Genomic DNA, 25200 nt, shown 5'->3' with positions numbered 1-25200 from the left:
GCATCATGTAAGTGGTGTAAAAGGGTTTCTCTACTATCTGAGCTCCTTTTTTTTAGCAGAATAAACAGAGAGATATTACAATTGTATGATGTGTTTCATCCACCTTTACATGAAAAAAATAATCCATTTTTCTTGTACCTCATTGATGTGCTTTCTAGTAATCAATGATCAATCTATAGAATACTTGCAAGTAATGGCAGAGCCACGTTCAATTGATCCCTTTCTGTAGAAAATTGTACAGTGAAGTTCTTTTTACACTGTATTGTTTGTTGAATCCCAGAAACACAAGAGAAGCTTGAAGTGCAGTGAGAAAGAGGCTAAATATATCAGTTATCCGACTCCAAACTGTGACATTTTTGCACTATTTTTGAATCTCTTTGTTTTCATTTCTGCTTTCGGCCCCTACTTGCAAGCAGTGAAATGCTATTACCATAAGAAACAAGTCGAACTATACCCTTTGCAAGTGCCAGAAAGGCTGGTAGAATTCTAAAGAATACTGATGAAATATTACTTGGAACCAGGAAGTTGGTTACGGAAATACAATCCGAACAAGATTTCTCAACTACACTAATAAGAAGAGCTCAATTACAGTATTTAAAAAGCAATAAATCCAGATTTGTGATGTTGTTTCAGATTCTGCTAGAATCCCTCCCAAATGTGGAGCGCCTTATCCAATCAGATACCACCAACACCCTTGTACGCCAACTGACTAGCTTGCTGAAATATGAAACCAAACACATTAATGTGATTACTGGAAAAACGTACTCGCACTTGGTGTTCAAACCAAACAGATAGAGCAAGACAGATGTCATATACACAAACTTATATATTGCCTGGTTTGATGTAAACACTGGGTACAGTAATTTGACAAGACTTACCTTGCATATACTGAGTACCAGAGCCACTGAGTGCTGTGACCTATTGAAACCCAGTCTCCAGGGAGTTGAGCTGCAGTCTGTTCCCCACCCAAAGGTGCAAATTGCCCCAAATGCCTATACCTGTTAGAGAGGGAGAACGAACAAACACGAAGCATAAGATCAGAAAAGGTCAGAGTTAAACACTTAATGTCAACTCTAAGCAAGAGTTCATAAGATTTCCTATTCAAATATGAATGTCAATTTTCTTCATAATTGAGAGGTGGTCTACCTAAAAGGATGGAAGCGATGGCGCCCTGTTCCTCTAAATCTTAGTGGACCTTCTGGATTTGCTTCACATATTTGCAAGCGATTGAAACAGTCAGCGAGGTAGCTACCTTGTTGAGCCGCAACCTAGAGTGTTAAACAGTAATGACAGAAGCATAAGATAAGGAATAGAAGCATATAAACAAGAGAAAAACAATCTCTATATATATTCATTCACCTGTGCTGTAGCAGGAAGATTTTTCATCTGTGAGTCTACTTCAGCAAGTAATTTCTTAAACTTTTCGATGTTAATTTCAGCAACTTCTTCTGAATTCTTTAGTAAAGCATTAAAGTTTTTCAACTGCTTTTTCTTCAGATAAAGCTCCACTTGAGGGTACCTCTCACATATGTCTTGGATCACTTCTTTAAAATCTTCCACTCTTAGAGTACCTGAATTGTTCTTGTCTGCCTTGCTAAATATGATTGAAATATCTTCCTGAAATGTATATTTCAACACTATATAAATGAACGGAAAAGCTCAGAACAGAAACAAACGAATCAAAATACCACAAGTGTGAGCATAATAGTATCAATTCCTGATCTTGATTTAAAACGTCGTACCAATATGAGGGAGAGTGAGGGTGGAACAGGTAAGTGAAGTTAAGTTCCCTTTAGTACATTTAGGATTAGGAAATGAGAGTTGTTACAAGTTGAGACTTCTTCAGGTTCCAAGAAATGCTGCTAAATTGTTGAAATTCAGTATAAGAAATCAAAAGCTAAGGATCGAGTATAACTTTACCATGACACTGCGTTGGTTTACTGTGGCGCAATCACCTAGAGCATAAATCTCTTTGCACCCTTCAACTCTGAGCCATTCATCCGTTGCTAAGATTCGTCTGTTTGTCTGCAAACCATCAACGAAAACAGATTGGTACGAACGTGAGTTGGTGCTGAAACAAGTAAAGGTTAACAAGAAATGCAGTGATACTAAAATTGAACATACCTGACCAATTTGCTTCATGAAATCCATAACGACAGGGCGAGATCCAATGCCAGTAGCCCAGACACACATTCCATATGGTATGGTAACAGTTTGGCCAGTGCTTCTCTCTTTGGTTGATATTTCACGATCACTTACTTTCACCACCATTGATCCAGTTTTCAGCTCAATACCGTCCCTAGCAAATTTTTCCTCAGCAAAAGCAGTAATTCTTTTGTCAAACCTGAAATGGTGAAATTTTGAACAGCTTATTGCAGATCCTCACAAATAGATGAGCAAGCAAACAAGTTACGAGCTTTAATATTGTATGAATTGCACCAATTGATCGAAAAGCATATTTCAATCTTGCTGTCAAAAACTATGTGCTTGGACTGTCTGATCCAAATCCGAGCAACATAGGTTCAAAATCCAAAAGCTATAATGTAGTATGTGGAGAGAATGTTACTTACATGTTCAGTATATTATCTCCGGCCTCAAGTAGTGTTATACTGACGTATTCTTTAAGTGCAGGATACAACTTGGCGAGATCCTCTTTCACAAAATCGTGAAGTTCTGCAGCAAACTCCACACCTGCTGGACCACCTCCAACAACCACAAAGTGAAGAATTCTCTTCCTCTCGGCTTCACTTATGCTTGGAAGGCTTGCCTTCTCGAAACAATCTATCACAGTCCTACGAATTTTCTGTGCATCTTCGACTTCCTGCATTGAAATATCATTGCTTGCTCTTCAAAAAACTATATAAGGTGTATCTATATTTATAGAAACTATATAAGTATTGGTTTAGTTTATGCTTGGAAGGCTTGCCTTCTCGAAACAATCTACCACAGTCCTACGAATTTTAGTTTATGCAAGATCGAGTCACAAGACTCAAATGTACCTTCAGAGACTATACTTCAATTCAATATAGTTACCTTTAGAAAGTGTGCATTCTCCACAACACCAGGGGTGTTGAAAGTATTTGCTCGAGCGCCCATAGCAATCACCAAGTAGTCATAATCTACGGTAAACTCTTCTATTCCACCACCCAAATGATTTGGTTGGGTTGTTTTACAGTGAACTTTCTTGTTTACTGTGTCAATCTTGAAACACTCAGCTTCCTTGAAATCAGCATCAAAGTTTTTCTGTTACACATAAATACGCGACAAGGCATCAGTAAGGGTGAAGATGAAAAACAACAAACATTAGATCAGTGATGTGTATAACCTTTTTGACAATATTACGAATTGGTTCTACGATGCTCCTTGCTTCAACTGTGCCACAAGTAACACTAGGTAACAGAGGAGTAAAGGCAAAATAGTTGCGAGGAGACACGACCTGGACAGAATAAGAAGGGTCTTTCAAATTCTTAAGAAAACTTGTTCCTGCCCAGCCTGTTCCAAGCACTACAATTTTCTTCTTCTTAATAATATCATCTTGACCTGCATCAGCAAATGCAGTGTGACATACAGTAGCTAGCCCTCCGCCACTGCAAATTCCAAAGCAAATCAGTCGATCATAAATAAATTAGTGCCTGCGATATGAATCATCTATGTATTCCACTATATTCAGGTTTCCATTAGAGAAAATTCCAGGCAAATTTATATTCAGCACAAAGATTAAACAGAAATGAGAACTGCGGTCACACCTTCAAACAATTATTTGCAAAATATGACAGGTAATTGAAGAAGCAAATAACCACAAGTGTCTGGATTTGCTGAAATCAGTGGCGGGAGCAAGAATTTTCACTAAGGGGTTCAAAATATGAAAAAGTAACCGACGTGGTGGAAGCCAAAGTAGGTTCAACATCTACTCAATATATATATATATAATTTTAACAATGTATAAACAGTGTAAGTTTCATTTGCAGAGATTCAAATTCATCATCTTTGTGTCTATTATGAATGTAAGTTTTTCTTTAGAAAAACAAAATTTGAATTCAGAATTTAGTTTTCACATCCAAAGATGCAGAGTGTTACTGTTACCTACCCAAATTGTTGACTTTAAAATGGCACTAGTGAATATGATGAGCAAGTATAAAAATGCACATTCAATTTCAAGCTATCTTACTCTCTCTCCGTTCACTTTTACTTGTCCATTTGTCACTTTCAACATATCTTTAAAACGGAACTCTTTTTATGGTTTCAACATTGCGCACACAATTCAATAACAAATCGAAATGATAATTATTATTTTTTCATATTTTTATATTATGGCAAAATGCTCAGACCAATCATTCCAAAATAGTAACAGTTTTCGAACCCAATAAATTAACACTATTGTTGTACAATTCCGGACTTGTACCCAAAAATGGTGCCAAAAATGTTTTTATGCTTTGTTTTATATATAAGATGTTGAATCTCCTTCGTACACGAGAAAGTAAGTCACCGGTTCAAAAACTGTTATAGATCCAAGTTTTGAATCTCATGTACTATAGTGCTATTACATTTATTTTTCGAATCCCACAACAAACAAGACAAATAAAAATGTTAAACAAGCAAATGCTAAAATGAGAAAGAAACTATAGATTATGACACTAAACAAACACACAAAATTGGAAATATAGTTGACATACCTAACAGTGAAAAGCACAAGAAGTTTAGGAAGATGAGGGTAGTCATTGAAAGCCCTAGAGGCCCTTTGAAAAAAACTATACCCACTCATTATTATTATGTTGCAACCCTAATGAATTCACTCTTTCAATTTATATGATAAAGAAGGAAACTAGGGAGAAATTTGTCAAAATTTTCAAACTTTCCATACATGAACGTAGTTACAGCATAGCCACTTTTTATTGTTTGTTTGTCTGTTTTGCTTTTTTAAGGGACTACTAGTGGAGTAACTGTCAAGTAATAGCCAATTTTAACGCTATTTGACTTGTCAAATACCTAAAAACTAGGGAACGTGTCATTGTTTGATCTCCATCTTATTAGGACTCTGCAAGTACAATCATACCTGGCGGTTCATGGTTATGGTTAAAAAAATTAAATCGATTTAAAAAACTTTGTACTTGTGATATATATAAGACCCATCTCTGACATTTCTTCCCTCCGTTCATTTTTAATTGTCATAGACTTATAGATTCCTTTTAGAGTCGAACTATAAAAAATTTGACTAAGATTTTACGATTTTTTTTCATCATATTGGTATGCAATTTATAATACTTTTCGTATAGTTTTTGAATATCTAATTTTTTTAGTTAGAATATCGATTTAATGTAATCTAATTTAACTTTAAAAAATAGTCAAATTGACTTTCGAAAAGTGGACAGGAGTAGTATTTGATTATAAATTTGATTTAGAATAATTTATTTTTTAAATACAAATATTTTTTAATAAGCTTATTTATTTTTTAATTACAAAATATATTTTTAATAAGCTTGGAAGAAGTGATTTGCCTTATTAAAAAAATTATCCTTTTCCTAATATAACTCAACATTATATTACCATGTTTTTACATTGAAGTAATCTGTTAATAAGAATTCTAGTCCAACTTAAATTTGAATTGCTATGTTTTGTATATATAAAATTGGTGAAGACCAAAATATTAAATCATTGTCCAATTTCTTAGCCATGGTATCTCAAAGATGGAGTGTTATCACCATTATAATTCTTCTAAGTATATTCATCTCACCCACTATTCAATCCACCACCTACATATGGAAGGAAGATATTGATGATCCAAAACCAGACAAAAGTTTCACTATAAACATGGAAAATTGCGTAGACCTTTCGTTTACTCCATGGTCTAAGGAAGAGGTAGAAGAACGTTATTGGAATATTAAACAATGTGGCGATTATTTCTATGAAAAAATTTATGATAATTATGAATACACAGGTAGATGGCCAATATTAGAATTCTATGAGGCCTTAAAGCAAGTTGAGATTTTCAAGAATAATGATACTTCGTTAACACAATATATTTGTTATTTAGCTTTTCCAAGCAAAGTTAAGGACGGTGTTTCCCATATCAGAAGGTTTTTTAGATTATTTCCACCTGGAGAGACACTAGTAGAATTATGCTTAGCTTTAGATCCAACTATGATTATCCATCAATATTGTCCTTATTGCACTTCTTAATCATGTATTTAATTATATATATAAGACTTCGGAAACTTATGATCTACATATGTCATATCATTTGCGAGGCTATTAAAACTTCTCATTAATGAAGATGAGAAGTTCATGGCTATATATGTTTCTAGATATAAAATTATGTCTTTTTTTTTTTAACGGAATAATAAGGAAATAGTATCGAAACTCAGGGAGTATAAAATACATATTCTAGGTTGAAGGAGTTAATCAAACTAAGAGGAACTCTAATCCTACTTGTGCTATCCATGCTATTATATGCAACTTGAAACACAAAAGAATGATGTTCTTTAGAAGAATAAGAAAACAAAGAAGTTTATATTGTAGGTACAATAAAAATTGAAAAATTAGGATTAAGAAACAAAGGGACGTGCTTGTCGAGTTGAGATGAATAAGTAACACTACGATCTGGCTTAAACTATGCTTGCCTAAGGTGAAATAGTGTAGAGTCACCATTTCACAAAAGGGAATTCAAAATATAAGGAAGTAAATACAAGTAATAGCCAATTTTAACGCTGTTTGACTTGTCAAATACCTAAAAACTAGCGAACAAGTCATTTTTTTTAATGTCCATCTTATTAGGACTCGGCAAGTATAATTGTACCTGTCAGGCTATAGTATGAACCGATTTAAAACACTCGACATTTGTGATATATTTCCTCTGTCCCAAATTACTTGTCTACTTTTGAAATGACACACCTATTAAGAAAATAATTATTGACATAGTGAGTTTATCATTTTACCCTTATTAATTATGAAGTAGATGAATTAAAAATTTCAGATTTTCAAAAAGTTCTACCTTTTTCAAAGTAATTAATTGAGGGTATAATAGGTAAAAAAAAATGTCCTTGATTTGTTAAAATGGACAAGTAATTAGGGACAACTAAAAATGTAAAAGTAGACAAGTAATTAATAAGATTCGTCTTAGACATTTATTCCCTTCGTCTACTTTTAATTGTCATAGTTTCTTTTTAGAGTCGAACTATAAAAATTTTGACTAACATTTTTTATAATGTTTTTTTCTTTTCATATTGATATGCAGTTTATAGTACTTTTCGTATAGTTTTTTGAATATCTAAATTTTTTGTTTAAAATATCAAATTAATGTAATCTAATTTAGCTTTAAAAATTAATTAAATTGACTTTCGAAAAGCGCAACGTGACAATTAAAAGTGGACAACAGTAGTATTTGATTATAAATTTGATTTAGAATAATTTATTTTCTGAGAACAAAATATTTTTTTAATAAGCTTGGAAGAACTGATTTGCCTTATTAAAAAAAGTTATCCTTTTCCTAATATAATTCATACCACGTTTTCACGTTGAAGTAATAATACGAATTGTAGTCCAACATAAATTTGAATTGCTATGTTTTGTATGTATAAAATTGATGAAAACCAAAATATTAAATCATTGTCCAATTTCATAGCCATGGTATCTCAAAGATGGAGTCTTATCACCTTCATAATTCTTCTAGGTATATTCATCTCACCCACTATTCAATGCAACAACATTAGATATGGAAATAGATGGAACGAAGATATTGATGATCCAAAACCAGACAAAAGTTTCACTATAAACATGGAAAATTGCGTAGACCTTTCGTTTACTCCATGGTCGAAGGAAAAGTTTGAAGAACGTTATTGGATTATTAAAAAATGTAGCCATGATTTCCATATAACAATTGATGATAATTATGAATGCACAGGTAGATGGCCAATATTAGAATTCTATGAGGCCTTAAAGCAAGTTGCGTTTTTCAAGAATAATGAAACAGCGCTAACACAACATATTTGTTATTTAGCTTTTCCAAACAAAGTTGAGGACAGTGTTTCCCATATCAGAAGGCTTTTTAGATTATTTCCACCTGAAGAGACGCTAGGAGAATTATGCTTAGCTTTAGATCCAACTATGATTATCCATCAATATTGTCCTTATTGCACTTCTTAACCATGTATTTATTTATTTATATATATTCGCTTATAGTTAATCAACATTAATTTGTTAGTCATGATGTTTAGCAGATTTTGGATTTGTCTTCATCCTTATTGTTGTTCTTGCTTCTTTCCTTAAATTAACAACTGATTTCATAATATTACATTGAAAGATTATTATCATTGAATTAGCATAATGATCAATCATACAGGATGTCACAATCTATCTTAGTGAAGGACATCCTCATCATATTAATAAATATCAAAGGCGATATAATAAAATTGTTGTGTCCAAATACCTAATATGTTTCTGAGAGAGCCGGTCACTATCCGTACTTTGTACTACGGACAAGCAGAAATAGTCAGTTTCATCTTGTCGAAATAAATTTTGAGCATCAAACTTCAGTATAGCATTTTCTTCAACAAAATGAAATGCTATGGTCGGAAAATTTTTAAGATCTTGACTGATAGTTCCACGGTAACATAGTTCACCTTGTCTTGAGCTTATATGCTCTTTTAATGTTGTACCAATCACATATCTTATTTCTCCTTCAATTTATTGAATGTAATATCAGGCAAATAAGTTGAAGTGGTTCCGCTATATCTTATTTCTCCTTCAATTTATTGAATGTAATATCAGGCAAATAAGTTGAAGTGGTTCCGCTATCAACAAGCATTCCACCTTGTCAAGAAACTTGTCTCCCACACTGATTTTTTCTAAGGTTATATAGTATTTGCCTATAACCATAAATAGGGGTGTCAAAAATGAATCCAAACATAAATAACCCGTCCAGAATTTTAAGGGTTGGATTCAAAATAATTTGAATTGGGTTCAATCTCAACCCATTCAAACTTCCACTCTCACCCTCACTCTCTGAAAACCCTACTCCGCCGCCGCCGTTGTTTTCGTCTTGAGCCTTCCCTGTAGGTCTTTCTTTCTGTTCGTCTCACCAGCCAAGACTCTAGCATTTCCAGATCCAAAAAGAGGGATCTTTTCATTTCCATAGAGAAACCCCAGTATTCCAAGATGACACAAAAGAAGATGAAGTCGGTGAGAGGGACATTAGCAAATCGACAAGCTGCTACACCAAAGGCAGCGATGATGAAGATATCCAATTCAAATACTACAAAGGGGAATCAGATTAGCGATAGCAAAAAGTTCAATCTTTCCAGATGCCAACAAAAGAAAAAGAAGAAATCCATTGCAAATACCACTCGGATTAGCGATATCAAAAAGTTCGATGTTTCCAGATGCCAACAACAGAAGAAGAAGAACAAGAAATCAGTTCATACTTGCCAAGAGAAGGGCGTTGCAGAGATGGATATTGTTTCTCATTCTCAGGGTTCAATTTTTTCTCAACAAGACTTGATGTGGGAGATCCTCAGTCGGTTACCTGTGCGATCTCTTTTGCGATTCAAATGTGTTGCAAAATCTTGGGATATAACATCGGATCCTTACTTTCAGATGAAGCATCAACGCCATCATGCCAATTCCACAAAATTTCTTCTTGTCCATTGCAACCTCAATAGGGATGATAACTTCTATTCTACTTCTTCTTTATCCTCCCCTGATGATGTACAAAAACTTGATGATCTCCCTCCAAAGAGTCACATACTTTTTGGTTCTTGTCACGGCTTGTTTCTTATCAGGGTTGCTAGTCAGCTTCTATTGTGGAACCCCTCTACAAGAGAATCAATACTACTTCCCCCTCCCGAATTTGGAATATTAAATTCTTATTTTGCATTGGGATACGATCAAACTACTAATGACTACGTGGTACTTACAATTCACGATGACATGAAACTAACCCCTGTAGACCCACACTGTGGAATTCTTGCCCTAAAAAGTGCTTCTTGGAGAAAAGTCTGTATCAAAACACCTGAGTTGTTTTGCCCGTGTAGGGATAGCTTTGGTACATGTATGGTATTTGTACATGGAGCATTTCATTGGCTTCCTTGCGATTTTCTTGTGGTTTCATTAAGTATTTCAAATCAGACACTTATAGAGATACCATTTCCAGATCAAATGTGCAATCGGCGGCCTCCCAACCTTGGCATCAAACAATGTAGCCTTTCAGTATTGGAAGGAATGCTTTGTGTTTCTTCCTCTTGGAGAAGGATTGGTGGGGTGGATACTACTTTTATGTTGTGGGCAATGAAAGATTATGGCATCAAAGAATCTTGGATTCAATTATTTAAAATTAACTTTACCGGACTTGATTCAGCCAAATCGATTTATAGGTTTCCGGATGGTGATGTACTATTTGATGTCTACACTTCAGATGAAGGAGGGGTTTGTAGGTCACTCAGGACATCCAAAGGACCAATTCAATTATGGTTTGATTGGTTTCATTCATTTTTTTATGAATTAACTACTTTCACGGAGAGTTTAATCTCTCCAAAATCACTTTTTTAATATTTAGTTATGTATTGATTGAAATATTTTTATGTAACAAACTCATGGTCTTATATTAAATTTTATTTTGTCATTTCTGGAAAAAAAAAAAAAAATCTCAACTCATTCAAGCTTAACCCATTTTAAGAGAATCCTCAATTGAGCCCAATTCAATCTCCGTTTTAAAACTGTTTACTAAGATATGTTCCTATATTAAATGTATGAATTATTATTTATTTAACATCTTTTAGGATTTATCTATCCATTTGTTACTTTTAAAAAAAAAAATTGAGCTGAAATTCGAATTGTGATTATAAAAGTTAAATATCACTATGTTAAAATTATTGAGATTAATCTGGTCAAATTGGACAGGTCAAGACCCAACCCATTTTTAGCCCATTTGAGCCCAAAGTAAACTTGGGCGGGTCAAGATCCAACCCGATTTCTATTTCACCATTTTGATGTCTCTAATTTCAACCCAATCCGCCCATTTGACACCTCTAACCATAAACATGGGAGTGGAGTACTCTTCCATAATTATAGGCTCTCCTCCTAAAACCAATGTGTTTGAATCATAGTGTTCATCATTTATATTACCGATACAATAGGAAAATCCAGTATGATTTAGTTGAGAAATCAAAGAAATAGCTCGTTGCCCAAGTCCAAGAACTCCACTAACACGATCTACACCTTTAGAACGTATTGAGGAACATCCAAACATAAGACGCTTGCTCATAGTCACATCAGTTCCATTTGGTGACTGAAATGTAAAAACTTCAGAAGCAAGATTTCCCCGAGTCATACCTGTTATATATCTATATATATGTATACTCACATAGATCTCTTCGAGCCACGTCCACATTTTCCTTTAAGCATTGTCAACTCACACATAGGTGTTTCACAAAACACATCTTCAATATATGATGAAGATTGTGAATAGACGTATAGTGGATATGGTGAGCGTTCACCACCCTCGATCGGTGTAGCCACAATCACAATGAACCCAAAGTAATAACTACCAGTGTCCATGACAAGAATTTGTGGCACACAGGAGGTGTGCCAATCTTTAATGGAACAAGAAACTCGTACCCATCAAATGGGATAATTTGAAACGCATCAACATTTTTTTCTAGATTATTGTCAATCAAAAGCTGTGAAATGCGAGATACTGATCTCATGCATATTCATTCTTCTCACACGATCTTCCAGTGTAAGTTTTGGGTTGTAGAACGGAGATTTCCTTGAGTCACGGTGAATCATTTTTTATCATTAAACCATTACTTTTGGTCTGGTGATCATGTTTGGTTGTGGTTTGATGAAGTTGCAGTAACAATAAGAATGCTACAACAAATAATTTCATCGTTTTTCTTTCCTTTGAAAACTAGCTAGAGACAAGTAAGTAGTAAAAAGAAAATGGAGTGCATCGAGTCATGTGGACAGTTTCGTTTTATAGGTGTAATATTACTTTTTCTGGTCTAATTGGGGATAGTTTTGTGTGATTCAACAACTTTGGTACATGCAGAAAGTTTTTCATACCAATGTTGTGTGATTCAACAACTTTGGTACAAAGTGAAGGAAAAAGCTTATCACCTAATTTTATTATATTTACTTCCTCCTCCGACTGTTTTTACTTGTTCAAAATTGACTTGACACATTCTTTAATAAAAAATAAATAAAATAATTTATTATAGAATATAAAAAATTAAATGTTTTGAGATGTATATTGGGAAATGACTACAATTTATAATAAGGGTAATTGACTGGTGATGATTGGTGCTAGTGACTCGTAATGATGATGGTGATAGTTGTGATGTGCAGTTACCACACTATTTCGAATCTGAATCAATTTAAAACCAACCCAACCCAAGATCAACTCAACACCTGACTCACCTCATCCCTTTTTATTCCTAAAAAAAATGCCTAAGCACTCGTATTTTTGCTCACTATCGTCTTCACATTTCATTCATTGGTTTACAACATTTCGTATGTTTGAATGTTGTTTTGATTAGCACTAAATGAATGTTTTTTATGTGAAATTTGAGAAGTAAATGGTAAGTGGTAACTACCTTCTATATTTATGTATTTGTTATTAGTTTATTTAGTTCCATGTACGTATATATATAATTACTTTAAATTTTCATGGACTTCTCCTTCATTTAGGTGTCTTTTGCTCATAAAAAAAAATGATTTTAATGGCAATATTTAAAAAATTGAGTGACTATCTGCGCAATCAAACCCTTTAAATATTAATTCCCCAACTTGAATCAAAATAGAATTTTTTTTTTTTAACCTCAACTATTAACAGAGGATAAAAATAAACCATTCTACATAGTTCAGAGATAAATTTGAACACTTTGCAATTATTAATTACTAATCGATGTACATTAAAAGTTTATACAAATATAAAATTATTGCATTTGGTCACCAAAAAGTAGCAAAGAGACAATGTCAAAATTAAGCATCATATTCGACTTGAATCTCTTCCAAAAATGTATCTTCTTGTCCAATCCCATACAACTAAGATCCTTGTACGCCAGCTAACTTGCTTGCTGAAATAATGATAAATATTATATATTAATTAGACTAAATCTTCTTAAAAAAAAACATACATAATTATGTGATTATTGATGAATTAATACATTTAATTAATCACCTTGCATACACAGAATACCAAAGCCATTGTGTGCTACGACCCATTGATACCCAGTCTCCAGGAAGCTCTGCTGCTGCTTTGCTCCCACCTAATGGTGCAAATTGCCCTAAATGCCGATACCTGCATCACAACATTCGAGAATTAAGGAGAGACGGATCTAAAATTTTAAGCAAGTGCAGAGAATCATTGCACGAACAATATCTTGAAACCTATGTCTTAAACATATCATAACATTTGTGTGGCTTTAAAAACTTCTCATGAAACTTATGGTCTACATATGTGATAAATATAAGGAAGTAAATACACGGAGAAGTAAGGAAATTCAACATCTACTATACATACTTTTTGAAAATATTGACTCTACATACACAGTTAATTTCCAGCAAAGAGGATTCAAATAAACACCCTTGTGCTCCCCTAGCTCCACCCATACAGAAAATCTGGAATCTCAAATTTACTATTGTTAGCTATCGCGTGTGTATAACGGAGGACAAGATGTACTTTCATTTGGGGAAGCAGAAACAGATGACACCATCATACATATATAACATTCTGTGTGACTGAGGAAATGTAGAAACAAATAGCACAATCAAGTTTTTCATGTATTCTCATACATGCAACAGTAAAATAAGAAAATAATTCACTCTATAAGAGGAAGCCATACGTGAAGGGTCGAAATGCATGACGCCCGGCACTTCCAAATAGGCGAGGACCTTCAGGGTTAGCGTTGCACTGTTCCCAACGGTTAAAGCAGCCAGCAAGATATGAACCTTGTTGAGCAGCAACCTACCAATGTGAAAAGAAAAGAAACTGCTATAAAAAATGAAGTAAAACAATAGGTCGTGTGCGATCCCTTTGACTATGGGATTATGTACACTAAGATATCATCAGTACAGTCACAAGGGAATATATATACCTGAGCAGTAGCAGGTAGACTCTTCATTTGGGAATCGACATGAGAAAGGGCTAACTTAAATCCTTCAATATCTACCTCCTCTCTCTCATTTCCTTGTGAATCCTTGAATAACTCTGTTACTTGAAACAAATGGTTGCTCTTCAGGTACAACTCCACTTGAGGATATCGGATGATTATGTCTTCCAGAACATCTTGGAATTCTTCGATAGTTAAGGTTCCAGAACGATCCGTATCCGCAGCTTCAAAAATGGTTGAAATATCTTCCTGAAGCGACACACGAAAATGCAAATTGAAGGTGAAAAATATGAAAGTGTGTCAATATTTTGAATCTAGTGCATGCTGGCGTTGTACTTCACTGATTACGATTTGTTGGGGGACTAAACTACATTGAAATTTAGGACTGTATTTTGTTTGCTTATTCATGAAAGTTATTTATCATAAAAAGAAGAATAAACAGAGTTGGGAATAGATATCCTGTAATGTAGCTACTTGGCCAAAGGCTTGCATACCATAATTTTACGTTGATCGACAGTGGTACAATCACCAATAGCATACACATCGGGACAACCCTTTACTTGTAACCATTCATCAGTTGCTAGGATCCATCTCTTCCCCTGCCAAATAAAAAATCACATTGTCATGATAACTGAATATAGCATAAAGGAAAGGACTACCACCAGAGACGAATGAGTTTGTCCTTATTAGATGTTCCTAATTTGTGGTGCATATGTATGTATAGTTTAAGTCGAAAGCAATGAGTTCAGTTGAACACACAGAGCCCACACGAGGCAGCCACAACTCATCAGGGGCATTATTGGTAATTAATAACACAATAGACAAACACAAAGGGGGATCATAGTGCCAACATACCTGGCCAATTTCTTCCATGAAATCCTTCACAAATGGGCGAGTACCGACTCCAGTCGACCACACAACCATCCCATGTGGTACAACGACATATTCTCCGGTAGATTTTACTTTCATGTTAACTGAATGTTCAGAAACCCTAACAACACGGCAACCTGTCAAAACCTCAATTCCATCTCTTTGAAACTTAGTTTCAGCAAAACAGCTAATTCTTTCATCAAACCTGCACATAGCCAATACATTATGATCTCTAATAAGTTGTCCAATATTGGAATCTCATTTTTTTAAGGTGACACGTAAGTTCGTGAATTATTACGTGTTCAGGATATGATCTCCAGATTGGATGACGGTTATCTTCACTAGATCCTTAACTGAAGGGTATAATTTTACCAAATCTTCATGAACAAAGTCATGTAGCTCAGCTGCAAATTCCACTCCGGTTGGACCCCCTCCAACTATAACGAAATGGAGATTGGTCCTTCGCTCTTCATCACTTAAGCCCGGGAGGACAGCTTTTTCAAAACAATCTATTACAGTCCTCCGTATCTTCTGAGCGTCTTCAACTTCCTGTATAACACATGATTCACTCTTTTGAGAAATCAAAAATTCTGTTTTTGCCATTTCACACACAAAACCACTCATCAATAAAAGAAACCATCAATCTGACTAATGAATCAAAAACTATTTTATTTATGACGTCTAAAAATACATGTAGTTGCATAGTGTATAGAAAATGTGTAATGAATCCGCTATCTGAATTAATCACGAAAGAGCATATATAGAGACAGAGAAGTTAACCTTCAGAAAGTGACAATGTTCCACAACACCGGGAGTGTTAAAAGTGTTCACTTGAGCTCCTACTGCTACAACCAAATGGTCATATTCTAGCGAAAAATCGTTCTCGCCAACCAAATTTTCGATAGTAGAACGGCAAATAACTTGATGGTTTTCAGGATCAATCTTGAGACATTCTGCTTCCCAAAATTGAATTTCTCCATTTCTCTGTAGGAAATAAACAAGAATTCAGAAAAATACATAGGTATCAATCAAGAGCAACATGTACCAAAAAAAAATCAATCAAGAGCAACACGATTAGAAATCCCGTGAGAAGAAAACTGGATGGTCCAGTTATATACGCGTATTTACACCAAACTACATTGATTTACCATAATTCAGTGATAAATTGATTTGCAACAATAACAACAACAACATACCCAGTGTAATCCCACAAGTGGAGTCTTGAGAGGGAGGTATGTACGCAGACCTTACCCCTACCTTGTGAAGGTAGAGAGATTGTTTCCGATAGACCTCAGCTCAAGTAAAGCATAACAAAAAAGCAGGCTTGAAAAGGAAATACAGTAATGAATGTCAGATTGCCCAAAATGGTGGAGACAAGAACAGTATCAACAAGAAGTAATATGATAACTGAAACAAAGTAGACAACGGGTAATAATAATAATTAAAAAAGGGTTATTAGGAGAGTAATACTAATAATGATAGGGAAACTAGACAACACTAGATTATTATTAACCAAGATTAACTGATGAAACTATATGTTAAAGATAGTTATGTATTTATTTGCTTATTGCAAACATTCGATGTGAGTAACTTATGAACACCTGAAACAAGTTGTAACAAGAACTCATCTTACCTTCTTTATTATGTTTCTGACTGGCTCTACAACGCTTCGTGCCTCAACAGTTCCACAAGTGACACTAGGTAACAAAGGAGTAAATGCAAAGTAGTTACGCGGAGACACCACTTCGACATCATAGGAAGAAATATCCATATCCTTTAGGAAGCTGGTGCCAGCCCATCCTGTTCCAAGTACCACTATTTTCTTCCTCTTTTTTGAATCTAATCGACTCCTTTCAACAGCTTTTTCATTGTTGTCCACATTTTCTGCATATACCAAGAGACCCCCGCTACTATAACACCAAAAAAAAAAAACAAGTCACAAATCCATGGTGAATCAAAATAAGAGAAAATCCCATTGTCTAAGAACTTATGCTGTTAGAGGCATATATTCAGTTCAGAACCCATAAGTTGGCATAACTTACTTCCTACAGAATTTATGTCAATAGAGGCATAACAAAGTTCAGTTTCAGAACCCACAAAGTTATGTCGTAAGAAACATAACTTATTCCTACAGAACTTACATTGAACAATACAAGTTCTATTAACGATCATGATTAAAGTGTGTATTAATTATGACATTCAGTTAGTTAGATTCCATTTTTCAGTTAGTTAGTGCAGTTAGTTAGTGATGTCATAGTCGGTTAGAGAGCTAATTAGTTAGATATTTTCTCTTTCTCCAGATTAGTTGATGCATATTAACACATGTATATAAGTACTTCATTGGTGATCAATGAATGGTGTGAGTTCTCATTTTACCAAATCACATTTTTCTTCTTTGTTATTGTCTTCTCTCAGTTGCCAGTTATGGCTTCCATGGTTTTAGCCATGGTTGAGTTCTCACCATCTGTGTAATTCTTAATATGGTATCAGAGCAAGGTCAATCGATCTGTTCTTCGTCTTCTGATTAGTTGTATTGCTGTTTGAATTGTTATCTTCAATTGATACAAATTTTCGAAGTTTCTGTGTTGGTTCAGATCTGAGTTCGATCACAACTTTCTTTTCTGAGTTTCGATCACAGTTTTCTTTTCTTTCTCTTGTCAAGTAATTCACGATAAGTTTTGTTGTGTATATACATGGTTGTCGACGACAATGTATCCACATCTGAGGGAACTAACACATCTGGAAACGACACTAGTAGTGCTTTGTATGTGCATCCCTCAGATAGCCCAGGGATGATGCTTGTCCCTGCTCAATTTGATGGAACAGGATATCGATCCTGGAGAAGAGGAGTTATGCGAGCTCTGTCAGTGAAAAACAAATTGGGTTTTATTGATGGAAGTTGTGAGAAACCAAATGTCAATTCACCTCAATTGCGCCAATAGCAGAGGTGTGATGATATGGTAACATCTTGGGTTTTGAATTCATTGATCAAGGAAATCTCAGATAGTGTGGAGTATGTGAATAATTCTGCTGAACTTTGGAAGGAATTAGAGGATAGATACGACCAAACCAATGGGGCAAAACTATACCAGATACAAAAGGAAATCAATGATCTCACTCAAGAAATCTTAGACATCACTGTCTACTATACGAGGATAAAGAAATTGTGGGAGGAGTTGAACACTTTGAGTGTGAAAAATCAATGTAGTTGTGTATGTGTGTGTGGTGCAAATGATGGTATGCACAAGGCAGAACAAGATAGACGTTTGATTCAGTTCCTTATGGGACTAAATGAAGTGTACACAGTAGTGAGGGGAAATATCCTCATGATGAATCCACTCCCTTCCTTGGGACAGGCTTTCTCACTGTTAACAAAGAGAGTTTAAGCCTATTGGTCGAATGCCCACAGATTCAATCTCTTTGAATGCAAATTCTCTTGATAACAAGAGTCATGGAGGAAGGACTTTCAGGACAAATTATCAAGGAAACAGTTATGCAGGTGGTAATAGCAATTATGATGGTGGTAACTATAGTTTAGGAGGGAACAATTATGTAGGTGGTAGTAGCAGTTCAGGAGGAAACTATTACTCAGGCAGTAGCAGTGGTAGAAATGCTATAGTGTGTGACTATAGTAAGAGGATTGGACACACTAGGGACAAGTGTTACAAGTTGCATGGGTATCCCCAAGGCAACAATAATCAAAACTACAGGTCAGGGAGTTACAATAGTGGTCAAAGTTTCAAACAACAAAGCCCAAACTTCAAAGGGAAAAGAGTGGTGATAAATGTATATGGTGCTGCAAATGACATGATGAATACTCATGGAGAGGAACAACCACAAGGTAACAATCATCTAAATGTTAGCTTCACAAAAGAACAATATGGACAGATTATGAACCTGCTGCTGCAACATTTCTAGAATGAGAATGTGGGAGAAGATACTGGTGCTAATAATACCTCCAGTGTTGTTGCTGGATCCATGAACTTTGCAGGTATTGTGGTATGTTCTTCCTATACTGATTTTGACAATCCTTCATGCAAATGTTTTGAATCAAGTGTTAATTTGTGGATCATAGACTCAGGGGCATCAAATCATATAACCTTTAACAGAACTTCCCTAATCAACATTAGAACCCTGCCTTTTCCTATACTAGTTTCACTTCCAAATGGAAACAAAGTTAAGGTAACAGAATTTGGGGATGTACCAGTCACATCTAATATCACTTTACATCAAGTATTATATGTGCCTTCTTTTAAGTATAATCTAGTTTCAGTCCATTCCTTAACAACTTCTATGAAATGCACAGTCTTGTTCACTAATGCACTGTGTCTGTTGCAGGCCCCTTCAGTGAAGAGGCCTCAAGTGATTGGTAATAGCAGAGATGGACTCTACTTCTTGTGCTCAAGATGCCTGAAGACTTCTAATAGAGTCAATACAAGTCAAATATGTTGTTGTTTTCCTAATAATAGTCTTTTTTCTGGTTCTAGTAAAAACAAAACATGCAATTCTTCTTCTGTCAAACCTTGTCTTACAAATCAATGTAAAATATCTACTTCTAATGCAGATAAATCTCATAGTGTTCACAACTCTGTTCCTCGTGTGTGTACTTCTACTTCCAATAATATTGTTGTCTTGTTTGATCATAATTCTTGTAACAATTCTGGAGATAATGTAGACTTGTTGTGGCACAATAGACTTGGCCATGTACCTTTTGTTAAAATAAAAAGTATCACTGCATTACCAGCCACTTTTTCTCCCAAACAACCTTTTTCCTGCAACATTTGTCCAATGGCAAGACAAGAGAGATTACCTTTTAGTCACAGTACCAGCCAAACCAAATCCATTTTTGAACTACTCCACATTGACTTATGGGGACCATATCATGTGTCCACATATGATAACTACAAGTATTTCATTACATTAGTAGATGACTACATCAGGTCAACTTGGACACATCTTTTAAGTACCAAAAGCAATGCCTTACAAGTTCTGAAAAATTTCATAAGTATGGTGGAAAACCAATTTAACACCACAGTCAAAAACATTAGGACAGACAATGGGCTGGAATTTACCAGCAATGAAGCACACCAATTTCTTTTATCCAAAGGGATCATTCATCAGAAAACTTGCCCGTACACACCACAACAAAACAGTGTGGTGGAAAGAAAACATAAATATTTGTTGGAAACAGCCAGAGCCCTTTTGTTTCAATCTAAACTACCTATAAGGTATTGGGGAGAATGTGTTCTGACAGCTACCCATCTCATCAATAGGCTTCCCTCAAGCCATCTCAAAAATAAGTGCCCCTATGAACTGCTATATAAAAGAAAACCAAACTATAGCTAACTTAGATCCTTTGGTTGCCTTTGTTACCCCACTGTGCCAAAAGTACTTAGAGATAAACTTGAACCAAGAACCACCCCACATATTTTCCTGGGATATCTTTTTGGAACAAAAGGTTACAAGGTAATGAATCTGGCTACAAAGAAGATACATGTCTCCAGGGATGTGATCTTTCATGAACATGTCTTTCCTTTTACTCTGTCAGCTGAAAGAAATTCTTTTCCTTCTGTTTTGAGGTCTATTCCTTCTCCTGATTATACTGAATTAGACTCATGTGATAATGTGTAATTGACTATAACAATGTAACTGATACAATTCCCATTCATTTACCTGACCACACCATTAAGGATCCCATTGCACAACCACCTCCTGCCCTTGCCATTACATCTCCAACACTACCACAACATGTTCCTTCCACAGTAATGCAAAGAAAATCCCAAAGAGAAAATAAAATTCCACAACATTTGAAAGATTACATTTTCAACATTCCTAACCTAAAACCTGTTAACATCAACACACAAAACACACAACATTATCCCAACAACCTTTCTCTTACTGCCTTATTTACCAAACACCACCATGTGTCTCCTGATGTCATTGCATCTAACAGTCAAGCTCTTGTTGAGAATGTTTGTCATGATAGTGAGCCATCATCATATGAGGAAGCATCACTGAGCCCTGCATGGCAGAAAGCCATGACACAAGAATTTGAGGCATTGTATGCCAACAACACTTGGGATCTTGTAAGCCTACCAGCAGACAAGCAGGCAATTGGATGTAGATGGGTGTACAAAGTTAAACATAGAGCAGATGGAAGCATAGAAAGGTTCAAGGCAAGACTAGTAGTTAAAGGATATACACAACAGGCTGGAATAGACTATACTGAGACCTACTCACCTGTGGTTAAAATGACTACGGTAAGAACCTTAGTAGCATATGCTGTGAAGAAAGGCTGGGGCATGTTAATAATGTATTCCTTTATGGAGATCTCCATGAAGAGGTGTATATGAAAGTGCCTCCAGGTCTTGAGATACCTAATCCAGGGCTGGTTTGTAAGCTAAATAAGTCACTCTATGGTCTCAAACAGGCAAGTAGGCAGTGGTATGCCAAGCTGACTGAGGCATTATCACTCAGGGGTTACACACACTCACATTATGATCACTCATTGTTTTACAGGAAAGCAGGACCCTTGGTAGTGTTTGTTGCAGTATATGTAGATGATGTTATTTTGACAGGCACAGACACAACTGCGATTGCACAACTAAAAGTGTATCTGGACAACACTTTCAAGATCAAGGATCTTGGCAGACTCCATTACTTTCTGGGCTTAGAGATACTTGACACAATAGAAGGGGTTCTTATTTCACAAAGAAAGTTTGTTTTGGACTTGCTCAGAGAATATGATTGCTTTAATTATGCACCTCTGTCTTCACCACTAGACCCTACTGTCAAACTAAGAGCCAAGGAAGGTACTCCTATACCTGATCCCACTTTCTATAGGAAGTTGATAGACAAGTTGAACTTCCTCACTAATACCATACTAGACATAGCCTTCAGTGTTAAACAACTGAGTCAGTTCATGCAAGATCCTAGAGCTCCCCATCTACAAGCAACTTATCACCTTCTTAGATACCTAAAAAAGGATCCTACTTTGGGAGTACACTTATCTAAGGACCCCGACTGCACAATTCAAGCATTTTGTGACTCAGATTGGGCATGCTGTCCAGGCTCAAGGAGATCAGTCAGTGGCTATTTAGTACTACTTAGGAACAGCCCCATCAGCTGGAAGTCCAAGAAACAAGAGACTGTCTCCTTATCGTTAGCTGAAGCAGAGTATAGATCACTCAGAAAGGTTGTAGGAGAGTTGACTTGGCTTCACAGGTTGCTTACTGAATTGACTTTTCCTATCTCTTCTCTTATTGTTGTTTACTGTGACAGTCAATCTGCTATATACATTGCTCGTAATCATGTGTTCCATGAGAGAACTAAACACATTGAAGTGAATTGTCACTTTGTGCGCAATAAGCTTCAGGAGGGGCTCATTTCTCTGCACCATGTGTCCACCTCTGACCAACTTGCTGACATTCTTACCAAGGCTCTCACTGGTGTCAAACATTCAGCCATTTTACACAAGTTGGCCGTGAAATCATCACCTCCAACTTGAGGAGGGGTATTAACGATCATGATTAAAGTGTGTATTAATTATGACATTCAGTTAGTTAGATTCCATTTTTCAGTTAGTTAGTGATGTCATGGTCGGTTAGAGAGCTAATTACTTAGTTAGATATTTTCTCTTTCTCCAGATTAGTTGATGCATATTCACACATGTATATGAGTATTTCATTGGTGATCAATGAATGGTGTGAGTTCTCATTTTACCAAATCACATTTTTCTTCTCTGTTATTGTCTTCTCTCAGTTGCCAGTTATGGCTTCCATGGTTTCAGCCATGGTTGAGTTCTCACCATCTGTGTAATTCTTAATAAGTTCTCTAAACTTATGCGAGCAATCATCTACAACACAATTTATACCCGATAACTCCTACAAAATTTATGCTTGACAAAGCAAAAAGTCCTCTAAACTTTATGTTTGCGAAACTTTGTCATAAATAAGGATACTATAGCCTACAAATTTTCTTTAATGAGGACCCGACCAAAAATTAAAGAGCATCATATTTGTGGGGAAAAACTAAAGACCACCCGCAACAGAGGCAATCCGTGCAAAAACTTCATAGCAAATAAAGGAGGTAAATGATAATCGATGAAATTCGAGCTCGTACATGAGAGGACGTGTTGAAAACATAATTTACTAAATAAAAAAAATATATGTCTCTCTAACAATTTAAGTTTTTAGATGAAACGAACACATTAAACAGAACTACAGAAGAAAATGAGAAACTATATAAATCTGCAAACATTTTAAGAGATCAAACAGAACATATACCTGATACAAGAAACAACCAAAAGCCTGGAACAAGAAGAACGGATATGAAGAGCTTTTTTCAAATATGAGAAACCCCTCATCTTCTTCTCAAAATGTTCAAAAAATTAACACTTTTTTTTGTAATTGTGTTACATAATCTGCTTAATTAGTTTAGTATATGGAAGAAAGTGAATTGATTTGACATAGAAAGAGAGCGTAAATTGTTGAACGTGGCAGCTTCTAACCCGAGTCTACAGATCTTAAAAGCGTTAATTAAGTTTAATGACACTTGTAACTTCTCCTCTCCAAACACAAAAATTAATAATCAATAATTCATTAATTCAACATTTTATTTTTTGATCAATAAAAGAGTAATTTTGAAGGGGAATAATATTGAAAACGGCCACCCTTGTTTGGATGGTTGTTACCGGTGGCGAAGCCAGTATTTTCAATAAGAGGTTCAAAATTTGAAGAAATAGAGGCATGAAGTAGTACAAGGGAGTTCGACATCTACTGTATATATATATAAAAACATTATTTAACCATATATAAATAATATAATTTCCACCAAAGGGGTTGAACCCTTGACTATAAGATGGCTCCGCCCCTGGTTGTTACCTAATGTATTATTTTGTTATAACGAAAAATTTCATTTTGTGTAACAAATTTAGTGTGCTCATTTCTTTACCTTTTGTTTTTGCTTGTTACCTAATAATCAATTTTTATCTTTACTTTAGAAGTGTTTCTTGTCATAAGTGTAAGAATATTTTTGTCAAAAATGTGTTAATTTGTTTACATTATATTTTAGTTACTAAATCTTAATTAGATGACTATTACATGACATAAAAAAATGGAACGTTTACGTTATAAATCGTTGGAGGATGACCATAAGATAAATTCTCCCTAATTGTCCCAATATATGAGAAACTGTGTATTATCCTTCGACTCATTGTTAAGACAAACGTTACACTACTGTAATATTGTGACCTCGACCAAGAGAGGTTCACCCAAATCCTTTTGATAAAAAATAATTACATTGTACATTTAAGATTATTTTTTTATGTATATATATAGATCTTGAATCTCTTGAACATAAGATTAGATATTGACGTAATGACTGAGGGAGATCAAAACTTATCTTGAAGTTTCAAATTGAAATTCAAATCTCAAGCATTAGATTTTTATTTTTCAAATCCTTATGCATAAACTACAGTATAAGAAGATGAAAATATAAGCTCGATTAAATACAAAAATATTAAGATTGAACATAAAAAAGAGAACTTTTATTAACGTTTATTCATAATCAGACAACACATATTTAATGTCATCCACATCAAAACCATACAATATGCATTGTTATTCCTTGCTATTATAATTTTGCATCACAAACTATCATACATGTGCAAGTGCTATGATTTTTTCCAGCAGGAGCACATTTGCAATTCTGAGGCATCTTACTCGCTGGCCATTTAAATAAAGCTAGATATCCGCATCTTATTTTATCACAGGTCTCATCAGCTTTGAATGTTCCCGGACAAAATTGAATTTCACCTGACACTGAAACATGAAAAAAAATATATACATACACATTAATCAAAATTATGAAAGTAAATTAAAAATGCCAATGTAACTTGCATATACATTATAAAATCAGTACTTACCTAAGGCAGGTTGAAAAAAGGTGAGAAATATTGCGAAGGAGAGGAAAGAAAACACAATGTAACTCTTCATCATTTTTTAACTCTTCACTTTTTGTATAATATTTCAAAGTATGAATTGTTTATGATAATTGCTACTCATGTACAACTCTTATATAGGGCTTCAAAGGAATGTTATATTTGGAAGATTATATTGTTGTTTTTTTAAAAAAAAATACCCAACCCATAAATTAAGGGATTGAGTTCTCCTAATTTGCTCTTTGACCATTTTTGAATCTATACAAATTTTACTTTTAAGAATATTTC

At 34.9% G+C, this 25200-nt stretch overlaps 3 protein-coding genes across 3 annotated transcripts; 1 reads left to right on the top strand and 2 right to left on the bottom strand.

Annotated features, from left to right (window-relative positions):
* Positions 1–479: 479 nt before the first annotated feature.
* LOC125817349 (external alternative NAD(P)H-ubiquinone oxidoreductase B3, mitochondrial-like) lies at positions 480–4893 on the bottom strand. Its single transcript, XM_049496880.1, has 10 exons — positions 4674–4893; positions 3326–3587; positions 3034–3243; positions 2571–2821; positions 2125–2344; positions 1921–2025; positions 1360–1617; positions 1147–1268; positions 879–998; positions 480–717 (listed from the first exon to the last, which is right to left on the bottom strand). The coding sequence occupies exons 1-10, from the start codon at positions 4760–4762 to the stop codon at positions 630–632; spliced, it is 1725 nt and encodes a 574-aa protein (XP_049352837.1). The 5' UTR covers positions 4763–4893; the 3' UTR covers positions 480–629.
* A 4257-nt stretch (positions 4894–9150) lies between these two features.
* LOC125817691 (F-box protein CPR1-like) lies at positions 9151–10539 on the top strand. The gene has a single exon (XM_049497243.1). It carries the CDS (start codon positions 9151–9153, stop codon positions 10537–10539), a length of 1389 nt encoding a protein of 462 aa, XP_049353200.1.
* Positions 10540–12938: 2399 nt separating this feature from the next.
* On the bottom strand, positions 12939–23370 carry LOC125817348 (external alternative NAD(P)H-ubiquinone oxidoreductase B1, mitochondrial-like). Its single transcript, XM_049496879.1, has 10 exons — positions 23258–23370; positions 16606–16882; positions 15753–15956; positions 15271–15521; positions 14958–15177; positions 14597–14701; positions 14088–14351; positions 13836–13957; positions 13172–13291; positions 12939–13067 (listed from the first exon to the last, which is right to left on the bottom strand). The coding sequence occupies exons 1-10, from the start codon at positions 23335–23337 to the stop codon at positions 12980–12982; spliced, it is 1731 nt and encodes a 576-aa protein (XP_049352836.1). The 5' UTR covers positions 23338–23370; the 3' UTR covers positions 12939–12979.
* Between the last annotated feature and the right edge of the window lie 1830 nt (positions 23371–25200).

Source organism: Solanum verrucosum, unplaced genomic scaffold, assembly GCF_900185275.1.
Source record: "Solanum verrucosum unplaced genomic scaffold, falcon-dt-bn FXZP01000280.1, whole genome shotgun sequence".
Taxonomy (NCBI): Eukaryota; Viridiplantae; Streptophyta; class Magnoliopsida; order Solanales; family Solanaceae; genus Solanum; species Solanum verrucosum.
Note: the sequence above shows the minus strand (reverse complement) of the source record. Positions and strands in the feature narration are given on the sequence as shown.

Bases quoted from the DNA above. Each gene is read 5' to 3' on its own strand.
- LOC125817349 (XM_049496880.1), bottom strand. From the start codon at position 4,762: ATGAGTGGGTATAGTTTTTTTCAAAGGGCCTCTAGGGCTTTCAATGAC. The intron at 2,822-3,033 runs GTAACTATATTG...ATTTCAATGCAG, and splicing joins AGAATGCACACTTTCTAAAG to GAAGTCGAAGATGCACAGAA. The intron at 999-1,146 runs GTAGACCACCTC...CCTCTCTAACAG, and splicing joins CATCGCTTCCATCCTTTTAG to GTATAGGCATTTGGGGCAAT.
- LOC125817348 (XM_049496879.1), bottom strand. From the start codon at position 23,337: ATGAGGGGTTTCTCATATTTGAAAAAAGCTCTTCATATCCGTTCTTCT. The intron at 13,958-14,087 runs GTATATATATTC...TCACATTGGTAG, and splicing joins GTCTACCTGCTACTGCTCAG to GTTGCTGCTCAACAAGGTTC. The intron at 13,292-13,835 runs GTATGGCTTCCT...GTTGTGATGCAG, and splicing joins CATGCATTTCGACCCTTCAC to GTATCGGCATTTAGGGCAAT.
- LOC125817691 (XM_049497243.1), top strand. From the start codon at position 9,151: ATGACACAAAAGAAGATGAAGTCGGTGAGAGGGACATTAGCAAATCGA.